General features: G+C 38.0%; 2 protein-coding genes across 4 annotated transcripts in view; both read left to right on the top strand.

Moving 5' to 3' along the window:
* Nucleotides 1-14,086, top strand: part of coro1cb (coronin, actin binding protein, 1Cb) — a 50,613-nt gene extending 36,527 nt beyond the window's left edge. For 2 of the 3 annotated variants that reach the window (XM_061926740.2, XM_072912085.1), the window contains exons 12-15: nucleotides 3,199-3,275; nucleotides 10,881-10,983; nucleotides 13,539-13,627; nucleotides 14,048-14,086. In XM_061926740.2, coding sequence (XP_061782724.1) covers nucleotides 3,199-3,275; nucleotides 10,881-10,983; nucleotides 13,539-13,551 — 193 coding nt within the window. In that variant the 3' untranslated portion in view covers nucleotides 13,552-13,627; nucleotides 14,048-14,086. The remainder of the gene's footprint in view (nucleotides 1-3,198; nucleotides 3,276-10,880; nucleotides 10,984-13,538; nucleotides 13,628-14,047) is intronic. The other variant, XM_061926741.1, reaches the window with a different exon arrangement.
* LOC133574572 (dihydropyrimidinase-related protein 2-like) lies at nucleotides 13,407-23,063 on the top strand. The gene is made up of 13 exons (XM_061926747.2): nucleotides 13,407-14,232; nucleotides 14,318-14,482; nucleotides 15,777-15,838; nucleotides 15,943-16,023; nucleotides 16,115-16,183; nucleotides 16,300-16,420; nucleotides 16,608-16,764; nucleotides 19,154-19,295; nucleotides 19,395-19,479; nucleotides 21,337-21,422; nucleotides 21,531-21,710; nucleotides 21,774-21,939; nucleotides 22,031-23,063. The coding sequence occupies exons 1-13, from the start codon at nucleotides 14,019-14,021 to the stop codon at nucleotides 22,120-22,122; spliced, it is 1,620 nt and encodes a 539-aa protein (XP_061782731.1). The 5' UTR covers nucleotides 13,407-14,018; the 3' UTR covers nucleotides 22,123-23,063.
* Nucleotides 23,064-24,627: the final 1,564 nt, after the last annotated feature.

The raw sequence follows: 24,627 nt of genomic DNA, 5'->3' as shown, positions 1-24,627 counted from the left end.
AGCCCTATTTCCACCCTTTTTTCTGTCGACTACTCCTTCCACATTTTTCAACCCATTTCAACCATTCCACTGTCAAATCATTCCTCTTAATCAGGACAAAAAACGTTTTGTGAACTGGAAAAATTCTCGGTTTCCCCAAAATTCCAGGAATTCCGTGATACCATTTCTCAATTAAAAATGTAACTACTTCAACATTTCTCGACCGATTTGAAAAATTCCAACACCCACCATTTCAACTCTTTCAAAACATTTTTTTTACCATTTTCGAAAAAAATTCCCTCTTTTCTGAAGAAATTTTCTGATGAGATTTGATGAAATTTTCTGATGAGATTTGACAACATTTTCTGATGAGATTTGATGACATTTTCCGACGAGATTTGATGACATTTTCTGATGAGATTTGACAACATTTTCTGATGAGATTTGACAACATTTTTTGATGAGATTCGACGAAATTTTCTGATGAGATTCGACAAAATTTTCTGATGAGATTTGACAAAATTTTCTGATTAGATTTGACGAAATTTTCTGATGAGATTCAACAAAATTTTCTGATGAGATTCGACAAAATTTTCTGATGAGATTTGACGAAATTTTCTGATGAGATTTGATGACATTTTCTGATGAGATTTGATGACATTTTCTGATGAGATTTGATGACATTTTCTGACGAGATTTGATGACATTTTCTGATGAGATTTGACGAAATTTTCTGATGAGATTTGATGACATTTCTCATCAGAAAATTTCATCCTGGACATTCAAACTATATTTTTTCCAAGTTCCAGAAAATTCCAGGATTTTCCAAAGCCCTATTTCCACCCTTTTTTCTGTCGACTACTCCTTCCACATTTTTCAACCCATTTCAACCATTCCACTGTCAAATCATTCCTCCTCTTAATCAGGACAAAAAAAAGTTTTGTGAACTGGAAAAATTCTCGGTTCCCCCAAAATTCCAGGAATTCCGTGATACCATTTCTCAATTAAAAATGTAACTACTTCAACATTTCTCGACCGATTTGAAAAATTCCAACAACCACCATTTCAACTCTTTCAAAAAAAAATTCTTACCATTTTCGAAAAAATTCCCTCTTTTCTGAAGAAATTTTCTGATGAGATTTGATGAAATTTTCTGATGAGATTTGACAAAATTTTCTGATGAGATTTGATGACATTTTCCGACGAGATTTGATGACATTTTCTGATGAGATTTGACAACATTTTCTGATGAGATTTGACAACATTTTTTGATGAGATTCGACGAAATTTTCTGATGAGATTCGACAAAATTTTCTGATGAGATTTGACAAAATTTTCTGATTAGATTTGACGAAATTTTCTGATGAGATTCAAAAAAATTCTGATGAGATTCGACAAAATTTTCTGATGAGATTTGACGAAATTTTCTGATGAGATTTGATGACATTTTCTGATGAGATTTGATGACATTTTCTGACGAGATTTGATGACATTTTCTGATGAGATATGACAACATTTTCTGATGAGATTTGACGAAATTTTTTGATGAGATTTGACGAAATTTTCTGATGAGATTCGACAAAATTTTCTGATGAGATTTGACAAAATTTTCTGATGAGATTTGACGAAATTTTCTGATGAGATTCAACAAAATTTTCTGATGAGATTCGACAACATTTTCTGATGAGATTCGACAACATTTTCTGATCAATCAATCAATCAATCTTTATTTATATAGCCCTAAATCACAAGTGTCTCAAAGGGCTGCACAAGCCACAACGACATCCTCGGTACAAAGCCCACATACGGGCAAGGAAAAACTCACCCCAGTGGGACGTCGATGTGAATGACTATGAGAAACCTTGGAGAGGACCGCATATGTGGGTAACCCCCCCCCCTCTAGGGGAGACCGAAAGCAATGGATGTCGAGTGGGTCTGACATAATATTGTGAGAGTCCAGTCCATAGTGGATCCAACATAATAGTAGTAAGAGTCCAGTCCATAGTGGGGCCAGCAGGACACCATCCCGAGCGGAGACGGGTCAGCAGCGCAGAGATGTTCCCAGCCGATGCACAGGCGAGCGGTCCACCCCGGGTCCCGACTCTGGACAGCCAGCACTTCATCCATGGCCACCGGACCTGTGCCCCCCCCCCTCAAGGAAAAGGGGAGCAGAGGAGAAAAGAAAAGAAACGGCAGATCAACTGGTCTAACAGGGGGGCTATTTAAAGGCTAGAGTATACAAATGAGTTTTAAGATGGGACTTAAATGCTTCTACTGAGGTAGCATCTCTAATTGTTACCGGGAGGGCATTCCATAGTACTGGAGCCCGAATAGAAAACGCTCTATAGCCCGCAGACTTTTTTTGATGAGATTTGACAACATTTTTTGATGAGATTCAACGAAATTTTCTGATGAGATTCGACAAAATTTTCTGATGAGATTTGACAAAATTTTCTGATTAGATTTGACGAAATTTTCTGATGAGATTCAACAAAATTTTCTGATGAGATTCGACAAAATTTTCTGATGAGATTTGACGAAATTTTCTGATGAGATTTGACAACATTTTCTGATGAGATTTGACTTAATTTTCTGATGAGATTTGATGAAATTTTCTGATGACATTCGACAAAATTTTCTGAGATTTGACAAAATTTTCTGACGAGATTTGATGACATTTTCTGATGAGATTTGACATTTTCTGATGAGATTTGACAACATTTTCTGATGAGATTTGACAACATTTTCTGATGAGATTCGACAAAATTTTCTGATGAGATTTGACAACATTTTCTGATGAGATTTGACCACATTTTCTGATGAGATTTGACAACATTTTCTGATGAGATTCGACAAAATTTTCTGATGAGATTTGACAACATTTTCTGCTGAGATTGGACAACATTTTCTGATGAGATTCGACAACATTTTCTGATGAGATTCGACAACATTTTCTGATGAGATTCGACAAAATTTCCTGATGAGATTTGCATGAAGACAAGTTTTCATCTTCATTGTTTTGTCTTTCCGTGTTAGAAAAGTCTACAAATGTTTGTTTTCTTCAATGTTTTGGTTTGTGAAGCCCTTTGAGGTTCTTGTGATTTAAACTGATGGATCTACTTCAAGTTGAAACTTGACATAGTCAACAAATAACGTGTGAGTGACATCTGCTGTCAAGTTAGCATCGATGGCCTTTTAGTTTGTGCTTTTGTCTTTCAGCCTCGCTCGTCCCGCAGCTGAACGCTCGGCCAATCAGAGGCCAGCTGACCTGCGAGCCCCCAGAGAGCCGAGAACAGGTGATGACGTTCCTACTGCCGTTTGTTTGCGGTGACTTCTGACTTTGGAAAGGTGAAAATAAAATGACTCAACGTGCTTGTCGGGCACTTTTTGGACATGGAAATAGCGTTGTGAATGTCTGCTATCTTGGAAAGGTCCAGAGGTGTTGGAACCTTTGAGTAGGGTTGTCCCGATACCGGTACCAAAATGTATTACGATACTTTTCTAAATAAAGGGACCGCAAAAATGGCGATATTGGCTTTATTTTAACAAAAACTCTTAGGGTACATTAAACATGTTTATTATTGCAATCCAATAACAATTTAGTCCTTAAATAAAATGTTGAACATACTAGACAACTTGTCTTTTAGTAGTAAGTAAACAAACAAGGACTCCTAGTACCTTTCTATTATTTTGTCAAAATTATGAGGGACAAACTGTAAAAATGTATTATTAATCTACTTGTTCATTTATTGTTAATATCTGCTTATTTTCTGTTCCAACATGTTCTATCTACACTTCTGTTAAAATGTAATAATCATTTATTCTTCTGTTGTTTGGATACTTTACATTAGTTTTGGGTGATACCACACATTTAGGTATCTATCCGATACAAGTAGTTACAGGATCATACATTGGTCATATTCAAAGTCCTCATGTGTCCAGGGACGTATTTTCTGACTTTATAAACATAATATACATTTAGAAAAAAAGGAAAAAAGATTTAGTGCCATTAAAAAATAGTAGTATCGACTAGATACGGTCTTGTACTTGGTATCATTACAGTGGATTTCAGGTGTAGATCCACCCATGGCATTTGTTTACATTGTGATGCCGGTGAGCTACGGTGTGTAGTGAAGCATGTTTAGCTATTCCTCGTCCTGCAGGGATGATACTTGTAAGAAAGTCACTTTATTTGTCGCCATGGAGAAAAGGATTAGTGATTTAGAAGTAGCTAAAACACTACCGACTGCGGATGGATGTTAGCCGCTAGCTAGCTAGCCATGTCTTAAAGTACCTCTTCCTGAGGGCGTTTCAGTGTTATAACTTCACCTTTATCTTTACTTTTTAGACCAAAATGCATCCGTTCTCCCTTTTCTGTCTACACACTGTGTCTGTTTATAAGTACTCTGTGATAGTGCGCTGCCGAACATGCTCCTCTGCTCGTAAAACCAGCGCCGTCATGCCAGTATAGTATAGTAGCGTTTTTGATTCATTAGTACCGCGATACTATACTAGTACCGGTGTACCGTACAACCCTACCTTAGAGTGTCAATCCAGAGTTTCATTTGCACTTTGCTGCTGCTGGGAAGATTATTCCTGAGTTGTCTGCTCGTGTAGCAGAGATCTTTGAACCATTTCCTCAAAAACGGAGAACCGTTTCTAATATTTGGACCCTTCGATTGCGCTCAGTTGGTCCGACATACTCTTGACCTATTTACTTGGCCAGCCATGTCCTACTTTGGTGGAAACGCTTTTATTGGCCCTCCCCCAACACCAACTCTCTAGAACCGGGGTCGGCAACCCAGATGTTGAAAGAGCCATATTGGACCAAAAATACAACCAAAAAATCTGGAGCCGCAAAAAATTAAAAGTCTTGTAAAAGTGTTATAATGAAGGCAACACATGATGTAAGTGTCTATATTAGCTATATTAGCCTACTATCAAAATGACTTTAAAAGTCTTATATAAGTGTTATAATGAAGACAACACATGATGTAAGTGTCTATATTAGCTATATTAGCCTACTATCAAAATGACTTTAAAAGTCTTATATAAGTGTTATAATGAAGGCAACACATGATGTGTCTATATTAGCCTACTATCAAAATGACTTTAAAAGTCTTATATAAGTGTTATAATGAAGACAACACATGATGTAAGTGTCTATATTAGCTATATTAGCATACTATCAAAATGACTTTAAAAGTCTTATATAAGTGTTATAATGAAGGCAACACATGATGTAAGTGTCTATATTAGTTATATTAGCCTACTATCAAAATGACTTTAAAAGTCTTATATACCGGTAAGTGTTATAATAAAGACAATACATGATGTAAGTGTCTATATTAGCTATATTAGCCTACTATCAAAATGACTTTAAAAGTCTTATATAAGTGTTATAATGAAGGCAACACATGATGTAAGTGTCTATATTAGCTTTATTAGCCTACTATCAAAATGACTTTAAAAGTCTTATATAAGTGTTATAATGAAGGCAACACGTGATGTAAGTGTCTATATTAGCTATATTAGCCTACTATCAAAATGACTTTGAAAGTCTTATATAAGTGTTATAATGAAGACAACACATGATGTAAGTGTCTATATTAGCCTACTCTCAAAATGACTTTAAAAGTCTTGTATAAGTGTTATAATGAAGGCAACACATGATGTAAGTGTCTATATTAGCTATATTAGCCTACTATCAAAATAATTTTAAAAGTCTTATATAAGTGTTATAATGAAGACAACACATGATGTAAGTGTCTATATTAGTTATATTAGCCTACTATCAAAATGACTTTAAAAGTCTTATATAAGTGTTATAATGAAGGCAACACATGATGTAAGTGTCTATATTAGCTTTATTAGCCTACTATCAAAATTACTTTAAAAGTCTTATATAAGTGTTATAATGAAGACAACACATGATGTAAGTGTCTATATTAGCTTTATTAGCCTACTATCAAAATGACTTTAAAAGTCTTATATAAGTGTTATAATGAAGGCAACACATGATGTAAGTGTCTATATTAGCTATATTAGCCTACTATCAAAATGACTTTAAAAGTCTTATATAAGTGTTATAATGAAGACAACACATGATGTAAGTGTCTATATTAGCCTACTATCAAAATGACTTTAAAAGTCTTATATAAGTGTTATAATGAAGGCAACACATGATGCAAGTGTCTATATTAGCCTACTATCAAAATGACTTTAAAAGTCTTATATAAGTGTTATAATGAAGACAACACATGATGTGTCTATATTAGCCTACTATCAAAATGACTTTAAAAGTCTTATATAAGTGTTATAATGAAGGCAACACATGATGCAAGTGTCTATATTAGCCTACTATCAAAATGACTTTAAAAGTCTTATATAAGTGTTATAATGAAGACAACACATGATGTAAGTGTCTATATTAGCTATATTAGCCTACTATCAAAATGACTTTAAAAGTCTTATATAAGTGTTATAATGAAGGAAACACATGATGTAAGTGTCTATATTAGCTATATTAGCCTACTATCAAAATGACTTTAAAAGTCTTATATCAGTGTTATAATGAAGGCAACACATGATGTAAGTGTCTATATTAGCCTACTATCAAAATGGCTATGTGTCACAGGCAGAAATGTTGAAATGTAATATTTATTGTACACATTTTTACAACAATGGAAAACATTAGTAAAAGGGAGGCTTCTCAGGGGGTGAGATAACTCCTGTAAATGACTGTCTTAGAATGGCCAAAGGTATAGATGTATGTGTCCAAGTTAAACTAAACTTGTTTTTCTAATAGATTTATTACAATCTTTGCAAGCTGGGTAACGTTTGCTGTGGTCTGGAACAACATGGCACACAACTATCAGAAATGCAGCCAATATTACAAACAGATAATGTGTCATGACACATGCAAATATAAATTAAATACAGCGAGGACATAAGTAAAGGAAATTAAATTAGATCAAATATAGCTACAAACGAGGCATCATGATGCAATATGTACATACAGCTAGCCGAAATAGCATGTTAGCATGGATTAGCTTGCAGTCATGCAGTGACCAAATATGTCTGATTAGCACTCCACACAAGTCAATAACATCAACAAAGCTCACCTTTGTGCATTCGCAGCATAAAATGTTTGGTGGACAAAATGAGACAAAGAAGTTTTCTGTGGTGGAAAATTGCGCATGTAAACAAACTATGGTGAGTTCAAGTACAGCCGAAATTAGTAGGACTAAACGGCGCTCGCCAAATACTCTCATCAGTGAAGCATGTTTGATATAAACAGTGGGATTTCTTACAATTACAATTACAATTCAATAAACATTGAATATTTACATTAAATACCGGTTAAACATTGATTATTAAGAATATGTTAACGATTAAACATTGAATATTTACAATAAATACCGGTAAAACATTGAATATTTACAATAAATATTTACAATAAATACCGGTTAAACATTGATTATTAAGAATATGTTAACGATTAAACATTGAATATTTACAATAAATACCGGTAAAACATTGAATATTTACAATAAATATTTACAATAAATACCGGTTAAACATTGATTATTAAGAATATGTTAACGATTAAACATTGAATATTTACAATAAATACCGGTAAAACATTGAATATTTACAATAAATATTTACAATAAATACCGGTTAAACATTGATTATTAAGAATATGTTAACGATTAAACATTGAATATTTACAATAAATACCGGTAAAACATTGAAGATTTACAATAAATATTTCCAATAAATACCGGTTAAACATTGATTATTAAGAATATGTTAACGATTAAACATTTAATATTTACAATAAATACCGGTAAAACATTGAATATTTACAATAAATATTTACAATAAATACCGGTTAAACATTGACTATTAAGAATATGTTACGATTAAACATTGAATATTTACAATAAATACCGGTAAAACATTGAATATTTACAATAAAAATTTACAATAAATACCGGTTAAACATTGATTATTAAGAATATGTTAACGATTAAACATTGAATATTTACAATAAATACCGGTAAAACATTGAATATTTACAATAAATATTTCCAATAAATACCGGTTAAACATTGATTATTAAGAATATGTTAACGATTAAACATTGAATACTTACAATAAATACCGGTAAAACATTGAATATTTACAATAAATATTTACAATAAATACCGGTTAAACATTGATTATTAAGAATATGTTAACAATTAAACATTGAATATTTACAATAAATACCGGTAAAACATTGAATATTTACAATAAATACCGGTTAAACATTGATTATTAAGAATATGTTAACGATTAAACATTGAATATTTACAATAAATACCGGTAAAACATTGAATATTTACAATAAATATTTACAATAAATACCGGTTAAACATTGATTATTAAGAATATGTTAACGATTAAACATTGAATATTTACAATAAATACCGGTAAACCATTGAATATTTACAATAAATATTTACAATATATACCGGTTAAACATTGATTATCAAGAATATGTTAACGATTAAACATTGAATATTTACAATAAATACCGGTAAACCATTGAATATTTACAATAAATATTTACAATAAATACCGGTTAAACATTGATTATCAAGAATATGTTAACGATTAAACATTGACTATTTCCAATAAATACCGGTAAAACATTGAATATTTACAATAAATATTTCCAATAAATTCCGGTTAAACATTGATTATTAAGAATATGTTAACGATTAAACATTGAATATTTACAATAAATACCGGTAAAACATTGAATATTTACAATAAATATTTCCAATAAATACCGGTTAAACATTGATTATTAAGAATATGTTAACGATTAAACATTGAATATTTACAATAAATACCGGTTAAACATTGATTATTAAGAATATGTTAACGATTAAACATTGAATATTTACAATAAATACCGGTAAACCATTGAATATTTACAATAAATATTTACAATAAATACCGGTTAAACGTTGATTATTAAGAATATTTTAACGATTAAACATTGAATATTTACAATAAATACCGGTAAAACATTGAATATTTACAATAAATATTTACAATAAATACCGGTTAAACATTGATTATTAAGAATATTTTAACGATTAAACATTGAATATTTACAATAAATACCGGTAAACTATTGAATATTTACAATAAATATTTACAATAAATACCGGTTAAACATTGATTATTAAGAATATGTTAACGATTAAACATTGAATATTTACAATAAATACCGGTAAAACATTGAATATTTACAATAAATATTTACAATAAATACCGGTTAAACATTGATTATTAAGAATATTTTAACGATTAAACATTGAATATTTACAATAAATACCGGTAAACTATTGAATATTTACAATAAATATTTACAATAAATACCGGTTAAACATTGATTATTAAGAATATGTTAACGATTAAACATTGAATATTTACAATAAATACCGGTAAAACATTGAATATTTACAATAAATATTTACAATAAATACCGGTTAAACATTGATTATTAAGAATATGTTATCGATTAAACATTGAATATTTACAATAAATACCGGTAAAACACTGAATATTTACAATACATATTTACAATAAATACCGGTTAAACATTGATTATTAAGAATATGTTAACGATTAAACATTGAATATTTACAATAAATACCGGTAAAACATTGAATATTTACAATAAATATTTCCAATAAATACCGGTGAAACATTGATTATTAAGAATATGTTAACGATTAAACATTGAATATTTACAATAAATACCGGTTAAACATTGATTATTAAGAATATGTTAACGATTAAACATTGAATATTTACAATAAATACCGGTAAAACATTGAATATTTACAATAAATACCGGTTGAACATAGAATATTTACAATAAATACCGGTTAAACATTGAATATTTACAATAAATACCAGTTAAACATTGAATATTAAGAATATATGAACGATTAAACATTGAATATTTACATTAAATACCGGTTAAACATTGAATATTAAGAATATATGATGGATTTAGAATGAAATATTAAGACTATATGATTGATTTAACATGCGATATTAGGACTACATGATCAATGAAAGGCTGAATACTAAGAACACACGAACGCTACTAGTTTACTTCATGCAAGCTCCTCGACACGTTTTGCAATCAACAAAAACACGTCCAATAAGTTGAAACATGAAAGCAAAGAGTAAAAAAAATCCAATGAAAACGGGCATTTCAGCAACACTTTGCTTTTGGGTCACTCTCCGCCACAGATTCTGACTTTCTCTTAGAGAAGAATAAATGATCCATTCATCATCCATCTCACAATCATCCTCATTCCATCTCTTCGTGCTCCGTAACCCAGCAAGCCCTAAATGTGTTCTCGTCCCAACAATTAGCGTATTTTGCCCAAGTCTGGTTAGAAGGAACACTTTCTTCAGGTTCAAGTGGAATAATGTGTCCTTTTGCTAAGAAGGACAATTGTATTAATGGACATGACACCAAATGGTCTGGACTGTTACAAGCGATCCCTTCCTCTTGACTGCTCTTCTTCTTGGCTTCACATTGCTTTTAGGTCACAGAGCTCCCCCCCCACTCACTTCATTTGCTGCCCCTGCTCTTCAGCTGTCAACTTCCTGCTCCTCAGCCACTGACTTCAGACTGCAGTTTGTCTCCTCTTTCCTAGCCGCCAAATGTCTGACAGAAGATATTCTCAGGATGACGACGCCGCCTCACTCTTGTCCAAGCTCGGTTCTGACTCTCCTCGGCCTAGGATGAAATACGGCGGCATGTTCAGCAGTGTGGAAGGAGCTTTTGAGAACAAAACACTGAACTTTGAGTCGTTCAGCCCACAGACGCAGCGCCGCAGATCTGATCGCTCAGGAGACGCACCAAGAGGAAGCCAAGCGACTGTGGTGGTCCTTTCTGGACACATTCGGGACAAAATTGAGGTACATTACTCCATGTTGTGAGAGGAATGAAGATCTAATCCATCTGAATTGGTCTCAAAAATACTGTAACACATTAATTGACATAAACTTTTGTTATGTAAAGAAGATGAGGTACAGCTATCAATATTGAACAGGGATTAAAGCACCCAATGACAATGGTTCTGGGTCGAGACTCGGCACCTTCAAATTAAATTCCATGGTTTTCAGAGTGAAAGATTAATTGTGAGATGGACGCATGGTAGCGTCTGCGGTAATGCGCTCGCTTTACTAAAGCGTAATGTTGGTGAGAGCACAGAGACAAAAGATGAAGCTTTGCGTTTACTGCTCCACCTCGTACCCTCGACTATGGTCCACAGCTTTGACTTGAAAGATGAAGCTCTGCATTCACTGCTCCACCTTGTACCCTCGACTATGGTCCACAGCTTTGACTTGACAGATGAAGCTCTGCATTCACTGCTCCACCTCGTACCCTCGACTATGGTCCACAGCTTGGACTTGAAAGATGAAGCTCTGCATTCACTGCTTCACCTCGTACCCTCGACTATGGTCCACAGCTTTGACTTGAAAGATGAAGCTCTGCATTCACTGCTCCACCTCATACCCTCGGCCATGGGCCACAGCTTTGACTTGAAAGACGAAGCTCTGCATTTACTGCGCCACCTCGTACCCTTGACTATGGTCCACAGCTTTGACTTGAAAGATGAGGCTCTGCATTTACTGCTCCACCTCGTTCCCTCGACTATGGTCCACAGCTTTGACTTGAAAGATGAAGCTCTGCATTTACTGCACCACCTCGTACCCTCGACTATGGTCCAAAGCTTTGACTTGAAAGATGAAGCTCAGCATTTACTGCTCCACCTTGTACCCTCGACTATGGGCCACAGCTTTGACTTGAAAGATGAAGCTCCGCATTTACTGCTCCACCTCGTACCCTCGACTATGGTCCAAAGCTTTGACTTGAAAGATGAAGCTCCGCGTTGATTTGATTTGATTTGATTACTGCTCCACCTCGTTCCCTCGACTATGGTCTACAGCTTTGACTTGAAAGATGAAGCTCTGCATTTACTGCTCCACCTCGTACCCTCGACTATGGTCCAGAGCTTTGACTTGAACGATAAAGCTCTGCATTTACTGCGCCACCTCGTACCCTCGACTATGGTCCACAGCTTTGACTTGAAAGCTGAAGCTCTGCTTTTACTGTTCCACCTCGTACCCTCGACTATGGTCCATAGCTTTGACTTGAAAGATGAAGCTCTGCATTTACTGCTCCACCTCGTACCCTCGACTATGGTCCACAGCTTTGACTTGAAAGATGAAGCTCTGCATTTACTGCTCCACCTCGTACCCTCGACTATGGTCCATAGCTTTGACTTGAAAGATGAAGCTCTGCATTAACTGCTCCACCTCGTACCCTCGACTATGGTCCACAGCTTTGACTTGAAAGATGAAGCTCTGCATTCACTGCGCCACCTCGTACCCTCGACTATGGTCCACAGCCTTGACTTGAACGATAAAGCTCTGCATTTACTGCTCCACCTCGTACCCTCGACTATGGTCCACAGCTTTGACTTGAACGATAAAGCTCTGCATTAACTGCTCCACCTCGTACCCTCGACTATGGTCCACAGCTTTGACTTGAACGATAAAGCTCTGCATTTACTGCTCCACCTCGTACCCTCGACTATGGTCCACAGCTTTGACTTGAACGATAAAGCTCTGCATTAACTGCTCCACCTCGTACCCTCGACTATGGTCTACAGCTTTGACTTGAAAGATGAAGCTCTGCATTTACTGCTCCACCTCGTACCCTCGACTATGGTCCACAGCTTTGACTTGAAAGATGAAGCTCTGCATTTACTGCTCCACCTCGTACCCTCGACTATGGTCCACAGCTTTGACTTGAACGATAAAGCTCTGCATTTACTGCGCCACCTCGTACCCTCGACTATGATGCACAGCTTTGACTTGAAAGAAGAAGCTCTGCATTTACTGCGCCACCTCCTACCCTCGACTCTGGTCCACAGCTTCGACTTGAAAGATGAAGCTCTACATTTACTGCTCAACTTCGTACCCTTAAATATGGTCCACAGCTTTGACTTGAAAGATGAAGCTCTGCATTTACTGCACCACCTTGTACCCTCGACTATGGGGCTGTGTTAAAATGCATTTTAGAATGACTTAAATCTTTACCAGCTCAAACAAACAGAAGTGATATTTGCAATGACAAGGGGGCAGTTTCAGCTTTGGAAAGTCGCCATCAGTTTAAGGTTGCCAATTCAAGCGGTCAGAATTTCCAAACGAGATGTCTGTCACCAAGGGAAGAACGTGCGAGTAAGGCCGAGGGGTCGAGAGACACAATGACATCATTCTTTGCATGGAATAAACACTTTCTAAGTGGAAAAAAAATGATATTGTAATGGTAAAAATATGGAAAAGAATACTGACACTTTTAAATGAGTGAATATTAACACACTAACATTGAGATAGTGTATTTGTGTGTGTATAAAGTATTGTTACAACACACGTTTGACTTGAAATATGTTATCTGTTTCCAGGGCAACCATCTGATCATAAAAGGAGGAAAGATAGTCAATGATGACCAGTCGTTTTACGCTGATGTTTACATCGAGGACGGAACCATCAAGTAGCTCTTTTGTATTCATCTAATGAGTTTTCTCTTTCTCCAGTTATAATGAGAATATATTTTGTTTATTAAAGATGTATTTTACTGATGTGCTGCTATGAAGGGTAGATCAACATTAATTAGCATTTCTCATGTACTTATGTCTGATACAGTATATCTTTTACGCATTTTAGTGATGAAACTAATGTTCAGTCGTGTCATTGTCGTGTGTGTCTGTGTCCATCCCATTTTATTTTGTCAAATTTAAAATAGACTTGCATGTTTCACTCCTGTGAAGCATACATTTACAAAACAAAAGTAGATTTTTCTTTCTGTATTTAGGAAATATTTATTTAAGGTTAGGGCCCTCAGCTAGTTGCCACAGTTCATCCAAGGAACTACAAGTGGAACGATGAGGCATGAGTCATGTTCCCCTCACAGACAGATCGGGCAGAACTTGATTGTTCCTGCGGCTGTGAGGACGGTTGATGCTTCTGGTCAGCTGGTCATCCCGGGAGGAATCGATGGCAACACCAACTTGTACGCCACCCAGAAAGGCCTCAATCCTTCTGATGACTTCTACCAGGGAACGAGAGCGGCACTGGCCGGAGGAACCACCATGATCAGTCAGTTTATTCCCAAATAATATTGATCATTCAGTGTTAGTCCAATTTGGCTCATTGACAACTTTGTTTGGAATAAAAATCCCAGTTGACCATGTGCTGCCGGAGCCAGGCACTAGTCTGTTGTCAGCGTTTGAGACATGGAGGGACGCTGCTGACCAGGAGGCATGCTGTGACTTCTCCTTCCATGTGGATGTCACGCGCTGGCACGATGGACTCTATGAGGAGCTGGAGACTCTGGTCAAGGACAGAGGTGAGTCCAATGTCAACTTCTGTGAGCACAGAAACCTGAGTCTTGTTATCGACTGCCAATGTTCATCTGTAAATCACTATGAATACACATTTTTATTAGGATTTGGTCTTAGGCTGCGGTCTTAAACTTTTCATCAGATGTTTAATGCTTTTGTGTAATACATCTATTACTCCAAAAACAAATGTTTGGCTCACTCCAATTCTCTTTGCATTTGGAAGTTCTTCTTAGAACCTTCTTAAGAGGCCACTGTGGAAAATGTAAATGATTGCAATTTTTCAACTGGTCTTAAAACATGTATCAGGAGTGTACTTGTCCTCTTTACTGCATACTTGCCAACCTTGAGACCTCCGATTTCGGGAGGTGGGGGGTGGGGGCGGGGGGCGTGGTTGGGGGCGTGGTTAAGATATATATATATAAGAAATACTTGACTTTCAGTGAATTCTAGCTATATATATATATATATATATATATATATATATATATATATATATATATATAAAATAAATACTTGAATTTCAGTGTTCATTTACAAACTACAACTCACAAACACTTTAGAGTTAGGCTCCACCATCAGAATGTGTACTTAAACTTATAAAGATCACATGGATATTATTCAGTGAGTTGATTCACCAAAACTAGCCTGTTATACAGGAGGAAAAAGCACACAGGACGTTTTAATTGTTCACAGACTGGTCGCGCTCATCAGAATGACAAGACACTTCCGGTCTGCAGGTGATAGCATTCAATTGGGAAGAAACGCCCTACTGCCCCCTACTGACCAATGTGAATACTGATAAATGTGTAATGACAGCTCCAAAAACAAATTCAAACCACAAAATAAAATAAATAAATCAACACAAAAATGTGACATATTATGGGTGGGTCACATATGCATGTACAGTAGATGGCAGTATTGTCCTGTTTAAAAGTGTCACAACATTGCTGTTTACGGCAGACAAACTGCTTTACGGTAGACACTGTTGTTGTGTGTTGTCAACACGTCACTCAGGTCCGCCTGAATTTCGGGAGTTTTTCGGGAGAAAATTTGTCCCGGGAGGTTTTCGGGAGAGGTGCTGAATTTCGGGAGTCTCCCGGAAAATCCGGGAGGGTTGGCAAGTATGCTTTACTGAGTCTGCCTTAACAAAATTATTGAGGCTATGAGTACCTCTGCTGGTCACATTAAGTACCACAGTCTGTTTAGCTTCATGTCATGGCAAGGATGACCTGACTGTTAGCCCCAAATCTGCTGGGGTGAACAGATAAAGTGTGTCTGAAGACAAAATTTGTGTTGCAGGTGTTAACTCCTTCCTGTTTTTCATGAGCTACAAGGACAGATACCAGAGCTCGGACTCAGAGGTGGAACAGTTTGTGTACCTTCATAGGAATGTGATGAGATTACTAATAATAATCTTCAAAAAGTATTTTTCTTGCTGAGTCCTCTGTTGTTTCTTTGGTTACAGCTTTATGAGGCTTTCGGTGTCATCAGGGACTTGGGCGCTGTCGCCCAGGTACACGCAGAGAATGGGGACATTATTGAGAAGGTACAAATAAGATGTGAACTCAAAATCCCTCGAGGCTAAATCAATTTTAAAACATTTCAAGTGGTTTAAAAGTGTTAGGGTTGTGTTCCAGGAACAAAAGCGGATCCTGAGTCTTGGCATCACTGGACCTGAAGGACATGTCCTCTCTCAACCTGAAGAGGTCATTTTGTATTCCTCTGGAGAAAGCCTATAACTACTGTACCTAAATTCAACAACTTGCTTCTAAAAGTAATGAAGTGCTACTAGTCCCGACATGTGATGTCATCTTGTCTTCAGTTGGAGGCCGAGGCCGTCAACCGAGCTGTGACTCTTGCAAAACAAACCAACTGCCCGCTTTATGTTACAAAGGTGATGAGTAAATCTGCTGCCGATGTGATTGCCAAGGCCCGGAAAAAAGGTGACGTACAAATAGGTTTGCCTTTAGTCCGTTACTTTCAGTCATACAATAATGCAAACTATTTAGGGGACTGTAATATGACTAAAGAAGTCAGTGGTCTAAGTAACCAAGCTAAAGATCCAAGTACAGAACAGGGCTAATGAATCGTTTGATTTGTTGTGGTTGCTTTCCTCCTATTGGTTGGCAGGGATTGTGGTGTACGGGGAGCCAATCACAGCCAGCCTGGCAGTGGATGGCTCTCACTACTGGTCCAAAGACTGGGCTACAGCTGCCGCCCTCGTTATGAGCCCTCCTCTCAACCCTGATCCTTCAACTCCGCAGTACCTTGGCTCTCTCTTGGCATGGTTTGTGCAGCTACGCCATCTCTTTGTTGGATTGATTGGATTGTGCGACCTCTTCAGCTCACAGTCATGTAAAAACAGTGGCGGGCCGGGCGTTTCTCACCTAGGCCTTTAGTGATGTCCTACTGAGTCCGACTTCACCTCTCAAAATACCGTAATTTATGTCACCACATGGCCACGGCTGGAGATACTATATAGAAACACACTTGCACTCTACTGTGCATTGAATTCCCTCAACAGTGGACATCCATCCATCCATCCATCCATCCATCCATCTATCTTCTTCCGGTTATCCGAGGTCGGGTCGCGGGGGCAGCAGCCTAAGCAGGGAAGCCCAGACTTCCCTCTCCCCAGCCACTTCGTCCAGCTCTTCCCAGGGGATCCCGAGGCGTTCCCAGGCCAGCCGGTGAGACATAGTCTTCCCAACCTGTCCTGGGTCTTCCCCGTGGCCTCCTACCGGTCGGACGTGCCCTAAACACCTCCCTAGGGAGGCGTTCGGGTGGCATCCTGACCAGATGCCCGAACCACCTCATCTGGCTCCTCTCCATGTGGAGGAGCAGCGGCTTTACTTTGAGCTCCTCCCGAATGGCAGAGCTTCTCACCCTATCTCTAAGGGAGAGCCCCGCCACCCGGCGGAGGAAACTCATTTCGGCCGCTTGTACCCGTGATCTTGTCCTTTCGGTCATAACCCAAAGCTCATGACCATAGGTGAGGATGGGAACGTAGATCGACCGGTAAATTGAGAGCTTTGCCTTCCGGCTCAGCTCCTTTTTCACCACAACGGATCGATACAGCGTCTGTATTACTGAAGACACCGCACCAATCCGCCTGTCGATCTCACGATCCACTCTTCCCTCACTCGTGAACAGGACTCCGAGGTACTTGAACTCCTCCACTTGGGGCAGGGTCTCCTCCGCTACCCGGAGATGGGACTCCACCCTTTTCCGGGCGAGAACCATGGACTCGGACTTGGAGTGTGGACAAAACAGTCAATTTTTTGGTGCATTTAACATTCAATAACCCCGCATCGGCAATTAAAACATATCTCACATGGTACTGTCAAAATTAAAAGAATTGAATAAAACAAATGAAACATGAAAAAATAAATTTATAAAATATTTGAATTCCCAATTTGTAGTACCCATCCGACGCCGTATAAGCCAGTGGTACCGTCGTAGTCGTTTGAGTCGTGTGAAAGTGGCGGGCAAACCATTTCACCGCCGGTGTTGTGCCAAAATGTGATTGCCTGCCAAAAATGTATTTCCGTTGCGGGAGCGCACATCGCTCGCCAAACCTGCATTGCTTGGCTTCGTCTGTCCACAGCGGATTACTACCGTATTTTTCGGACTATAAGTCGCAGTTGTTTTCATAGTTTGGCGACTTATACTCAGGAGCGACTTATGTGTGAAATTATTAACACATTACCGTAAAATATCAAATATTATTTATCTCATTCACGTAAGAGACTAGACGTATAAGATTTCATGGGATTTAGCGATTAGGAGTGGCAGATTGTTTGGTAAACGTATAGCATGTTCTATATGTTATAGTTATTTGAATGACTCTTACCATAATATGTTACGTTAACATACCAGGCATTATTTATGCGTCATATAACGTACACTTATTCAGCCTGTTGTTCACTATTCTTTATTTATTTTTAATTGCCTTTCAAATGTCTGGCTTTTATCAAATACATTTCCCCCAAAAATGCGACTTATACTCCAGTGCGACTTATATATGTTTTTCGCTTCTTTATTATGCATTTTCGGCCGGTGCGATTTATACTCCGGAGCGACTTATAGTCCGAAAAATACAGTAGTTGTAAGACAAACACTTTATCTTTGAAGTTATTGTACCGGTGAGTTTTCTGTGGCTTTCTATGGCTCGTATGGCTCTGATGCCACTTCCTGTTTTCGCAACTTGTGATTGGATACTCACTTGGGACTCCCTAGTGAGTATCCAATCACAGGACGCGTAAATGTCAGGGCCAGCTAGAAGGCCTTACTGACAACAACTCATGATCTGATTGGCTATTGCAACTGTCTATCAACTGTATGTTCCCCTTCACTGACAGTGCACAGACGCCCGCATTGTTGATTCTGAAGGCCCCGGGCAGATTTTGTACAGCATGGCAACATAAGCTAGCTGAATTCTGATTGGATAAAAACTCGAACCTAAAAACAACAGTATTGGGAGGAGCATAATATGACATTAAGAGAATATGAATGCTTTAGATATTTAGGGAAAGTAAATAAAAAATTACTTTAATCTTTAATTATGATTTCTGGTTAGGCCAGCAGAGAAGGCCTTGCTGGCCCTGACGGCACACCACTGTGTACAAACAAAGGGGACGCCCTGTTGGGTCCTCATTTTTGTATCCTACTTCCAGTGGGGACCTGCAGGTGACCGCTAGTGCTCAAGCTAGCTTCTCCACTGCTCAGAAGGCTGTGGGTAAAGATGATTTTACCCTTATACCAGAAGGAACCAATGGAATTGAGGAGAGGATGTCGGTGGTTTGGGACAGAATAGTGGTGAGATGACTTTTTTTTATCGATATGTGGCTGAAAGACCGTGTTTCATGAAGTTAATTGCAAAGTTTGTTTTCTTCCTCTGACTACATTTCTATGCAGTGCACTGGAAAGATTGATGAGAATGAATTTGTCGCTGTGACCAGTACCAATGCTGCAAAACTCTTCAACATTTACCCCCGCAAAGGTATCTGATCACAATCATCTTAACAATACATTTTTATTCGCTAATTATTGTCAACTCCTATATAACAGCATACTTGCCAACCCTCCCAAATTTTCCGGGAGACTCCCGAAATTCAGCGCCTCTCCCGAAAACCTCCCGGGACAAATATTCTCCCGAAAATCTCCCGATTTTCAGCCGGAGCTGGAGGCCACGCCCCCTCCAGCTCCATGCGGACCTGAGTGAGGACAGCCTTTTCTTTATGACAACAGGGGTGACAAGAACTAAATCATCCAGACTAGAGATACATTGTATTATTATGTTTATCTTACCTAAAAAGAAATATATTTATTAATTTAAAAAATTAAAAAAAAGTTTACTATATTTTGCTAAAAACATCAAAATTAATTGTAATTTTATTTATTTTTTCTGACTCCTTATTACATCCAGCCATAGAATTATACATTAAAATAAACATATTTGAAATCATTAATTTTAAATGATCATAATAATTCATTTAAAATGACCATATTTAATGATTAAAATAATTACTTGTTTATCAACAACTTTAGCATTTTATTCATTACATTTTGAAGCTCTCAGAAACCAAGTTATGTTATATTCCTTAAGATTTATTTATGCAAATTTGAAGTATCAACTATCTAAACACAGTTTTGTTTGCATACTTTCAGGATGTACGGTATATATATATATATATATATATATATATATATATATATATATATATATATATATATATATATGTACGTATGTATATATATTTGTATGAAATACTTGACTTGGTGAATTCTAGCTGTCAATATACTCCTCCCCTCTTAACCACGCCCCCTCCCCTCAACCACGCCCCCGTCCCGACCACGCCCCCCACACCCTCACCTCCCGAAATCGGAGGTCTCAAGGTTGGCAAGTATGTATAACAGCCATTGTAAAATTATGATGACGCGATAGCGTATTCTCATATAGAAATGACAAAGTTCATCAGCAACCGATTTTTTCGATTACGCTTGCACCTCCTGGTACCCCAGAACCCCTCCAAAAGCCTCAAATCTAGACTCCAAACATCCCAGAACAAGCTAGTCAGGTTACTTCTAGACCTCCACCCCAGATCACACCTCACACCACTTCTCCAAAGTGGGCTGGCTCAGGGTGGAGGACAGAGTAAAACAACTTGCACTGAGCCTAGTCTATAAAATCCGTTACACCTCCCTGATACCCAAGTACATGTCAAACTACTTCCTTAATGACCGCCATAACCACAACACCAGGGGGAGTTCCACAAACCACGTTAAACCCAGATTCCGATCTAACAAAGGTCTTAACTCATTCTCCTTCTATGCCACATCAATATGGAATGCACTCCCAACAGGTGTAAAAGAAAGTGCATCTCTATCCTCCTTCAAAACCGTACTAAAACAACACCTCCAGGCAACTTCAAACCTTGACTAACACCCTCCCCCTTCCACATCCCACCTCCCTGGATTGTAAATAACCAAATGTAAATAATCAAATGTAAATAATCAAATGTATATACTTGTTCTTATGCTATCTGAACTCACTATGTTCTCTGCCCGGATTGTAAATAATGTAAATAAGTCAATGTATATACTCTGATGATTAACTTGTGTGATGATTGTATTATGATGATAGTATATATTGGTACCATGAATTGATTACGTGGACCCCGACTTAAACAAGTTGAAAAACTTATTGGGGTGTTACCATTTAGTGGTCAATTGAACTGTGCAATCTACTAATAAAAGTTTCAATCAATCAATCAATCAATCAAAACCCCCCGGGGCAAAAAAAACTGTCAACTTTGAAGAATTCCACAACCATGTCTTCTTCTGTATGTGGAAACAGGGCGAATCGCTGTTGGGTCTGACGCTGACATCGTCGTTTGGAACCCAAAAAACACTAAAACTGTTTCTGCAAAAACACACAACTTGGTAAAATCTCTTGGATTTTGCAACTTGCTATGAGTGAAGAGCAGCTTTTGCTTTTGTCAATAAAAGTCACCAATGGTTCTCTTAAATGTCTTTCCACTGGAATGATAGACAGTGGAGCTGAACGTCCTTGAGGGTTTGGAGTTTCAAGGGGATGCCTCAGTGGTGATCTGTAATGGTCGAGTTGTTCTAGAAGATGGAAAACTCAATGTGACACAAGGGTCAGGGCGCTTTATTCCAAGGAAAGCGTTTCCTGATACTGCATACCGGAGGATCAGAGCTCGCAGCGAGGTAACCTGATGTTGTTACAATTAACCTATGAATACCAAACTGAGATTTTAATTTCTTTAACAGATGCTCAACAATCAAGGTGTTCCTCGTGGGGTCTATGATGGTCCAAGCCTTGACGTAATGACTCTGAACAAATTAATGATGCCCCCACTGACCACCAAAGGGCCCCCTCGCTCTAAAATACAGATTTGCCCCAGAAACCTCCATCAATCAGGATTTACTTTAGCCGGTAGAAATCTGTGTTCAATTTTGAAAAACAAAACATTTGCTTTCATTTTCAAAAGTACTTATACCCTTCTCATGTCCTTTGTCCCAAATAGGAGGTCAGATTGATGATCATATTCCTCGGCGGTCTGTTCAGAGGATTGTAGCGCCACCTGGTGGACGGTCCAACATCACAACTCTGTCCTAAAAAAAGACCTTTGCTTGAAGTGTTCAACTTCAAACGTTATGGCTTACAATTTGAAAGCATGCACTTAGTGAACATGGAGTTACGAACCAACTACTAACCCTTCCTTTTTCTACAAATCCTCTCCTGGGATCTAATTCTCCCATACGCTTCAGTAGAAGAATCTGCATCCCGATCGACTTCTCCCATCGACTTATGTTATTTTGTTCTTACGCACTTCTGAGGCTGAAATAAGTCATGCGCCCCTAGAAAATGGAAAAATCATAATGCACTTAAAGTTTGGATGCCGTGTACACCACATTAAAAACGTATACAAAAGAATCTTCCAGAAAACTATCACATTTATTCTGATCTCTTCCAGACACCTACAAACATCCATTGAGATGAGGTAAAATACAGGTTAGGTTAGGGGTTAGGGTTAGGGGTGGGTGTTAGGGTTGAATTTGTGGTTAAGGTTAGGGCATTGTTAGGGGGATAAAGCAAAAGATAAAATGGTTAGGGTTAGAGCAAGGCGATCTATAAAAAAGTGAAAATCAAAGACAGGACGGTCCATCACGTGTGGTTTGTTATTTAGACCTCTCGGATGTTGAGAGTCCAGTCTAAAAATCCAAAGCCGTTCAGCCCTCTTTCTCCATTTAATATTGGTCTCAATCACCGCGGTCCTGACATTCTGCCAGCCATGTCGTAAGTCCTACCAGATGCGTGTCTGTGTCTTTCTCCTTGGTGACGTTGTATTCATGTTGTACCATTCGAGTATCGACCACATTTCTTGTCTCTCCCACGTATTGCATCTCGCATCGTTGACACCAAATTAAATAAACACCATTTTTTTGGAGCGACTGTGTCCTCGGCATGCCAATGTAAAAACATTCCCATTGTACAAAACCCAAAACCAGTGAAGTTGGCACGTTGTGTAAATGGTCAATAAAAACAGAATACAATGATTTGCCAATCCTTTTCAACGTATATTCAATTAAAACAAGATATTTGCAAAATCGGCCTACTATTACCTCAAAAATGTAACAAGACTTAGAGGGCTCTTGTCAGCTCAAGTCTTAGAAAAACTTGTACATGCCTTTATTACCAGTAGGCTAGACTATTGTAATGGTCTCCTTGCAGGTCTTCCCAAAAAAACTGTCAGGCAGCTACAGCTTGTTCAGAACGCTGCTGCTAGAGTTCTGACAAAGACCAAAAAATGTGAGCACATTACACCAATTCTTAAATCTTTACATTGGCTCCCTGTACATCAGAGAATTGATTTCAAAATCCTCCTGCTCACATATAAATCACTAGATTGTAGGGCCGAAGTATATCACTGATATGCTCCCACTATATAAGCCCTCTGGATCACTAAGATCTTCTGAGACCAATCTGTTAGCGGTTCCCAGAGTAAACTCAAATCAAGGGAGAGCATCATTCAGTCACTATGCAACAAATAGCTGGAATAAACTTCCTGAAGATGTCAGACTTTCCCCAACTCTGAAATCTGCGTTCAAAGAACTCCGGCTTATTAGTGATTCCCAGAGCCCCAAAAAAATCTGCTGGCTATAGAGCGTTTTCTATTCGGGCTCCAGTACTATGGAATGCCCTCCCGGTAACAGTTAGAGATGCTACCTCAGTAGAAACATTTAAGTCTCATCTTAAAACTCATTTGTATACTCTAGCCTTTGAATAGTCCCCTTTTTTTAGACCAGTTGATCTGCCGTTTCTTTTCTTTTCTCCTCTGCTCCCCCCTATCCCTTGTGGAGGGGGAGACACTCAGGTCCGGTGGCCATGGATGGGGTGCTGGCTGTCCGGGGTCGGGACCCGGAGTGGACCGCTCGCCTGTGTATCGGTTGGGAACATCTCTGCGCTGCTGACCCGTCTCCGCTCGGGATGGTTTCCTGCTAACCCCACTGTGGACTGGACTCTTACTGTTATGCTGGATCCACTATGGACTGTACTCTTACATTATTATGTTAGACCCACTCGACATCCATTGCATTCGGTCTACCTAGAGGGGGGGGGGGGGGGGGGGGGGGGGGGTACCCACATATGCGGTCCTCTCCAAGGTTTCTCATAGTCATTCACATTGACGTCCCACTGGGGTGAGTTTTTCCTTGCCCTTATGTGGGCTTTGTACCGAGGATGTCGTTGTGGCTTGTGCAGCCCTTTGAGACACTTGTGATTTAGGGCTATATAAATAAACATTGATTGATTGATTGATTGATTTTAAAACTAGACTGAAAACTTTTATGTTCACCTTAGCTTTCAGCTAAATCTTTTAATCTTCTAACTCTTAACGGGCATGATAATGTCAATGTGGGATTTTTAATCAATGCTATGTTGAAATTGTAACTAATATTTATACTGTTGTTGATAATATTCATTTTGGTTTCACTACTTTTGGTTTGTTCTGTGTCGTGTTTGTGTCTCCTCTCAATTGCTCTGTTTATTGCAGTTCTGAGTGTTGCTGGGTCGGGTTTGGTTTTGGAATTGGATTGCATTGTTATGGTATTGCTGATATTG

The sequence above is a fragment of the Nerophis lumbriciformis genome, linkage group LG32, assembly GCF_033978685.3.
Source record: "Nerophis lumbriciformis linkage group LG32, RoL_Nlum_v2.1, whole genome shotgun sequence".
Taxonomy (NCBI): Eukaryota; Metazoa; Chordata; class Actinopteri; order Syngnathiformes; family Syngnathidae; genus Nerophis; species Nerophis lumbriciformis.
Note: the sequence above shows the minus strand (reverse complement) of the source record. Positions and strands in the feature narration are given on the sequence as shown.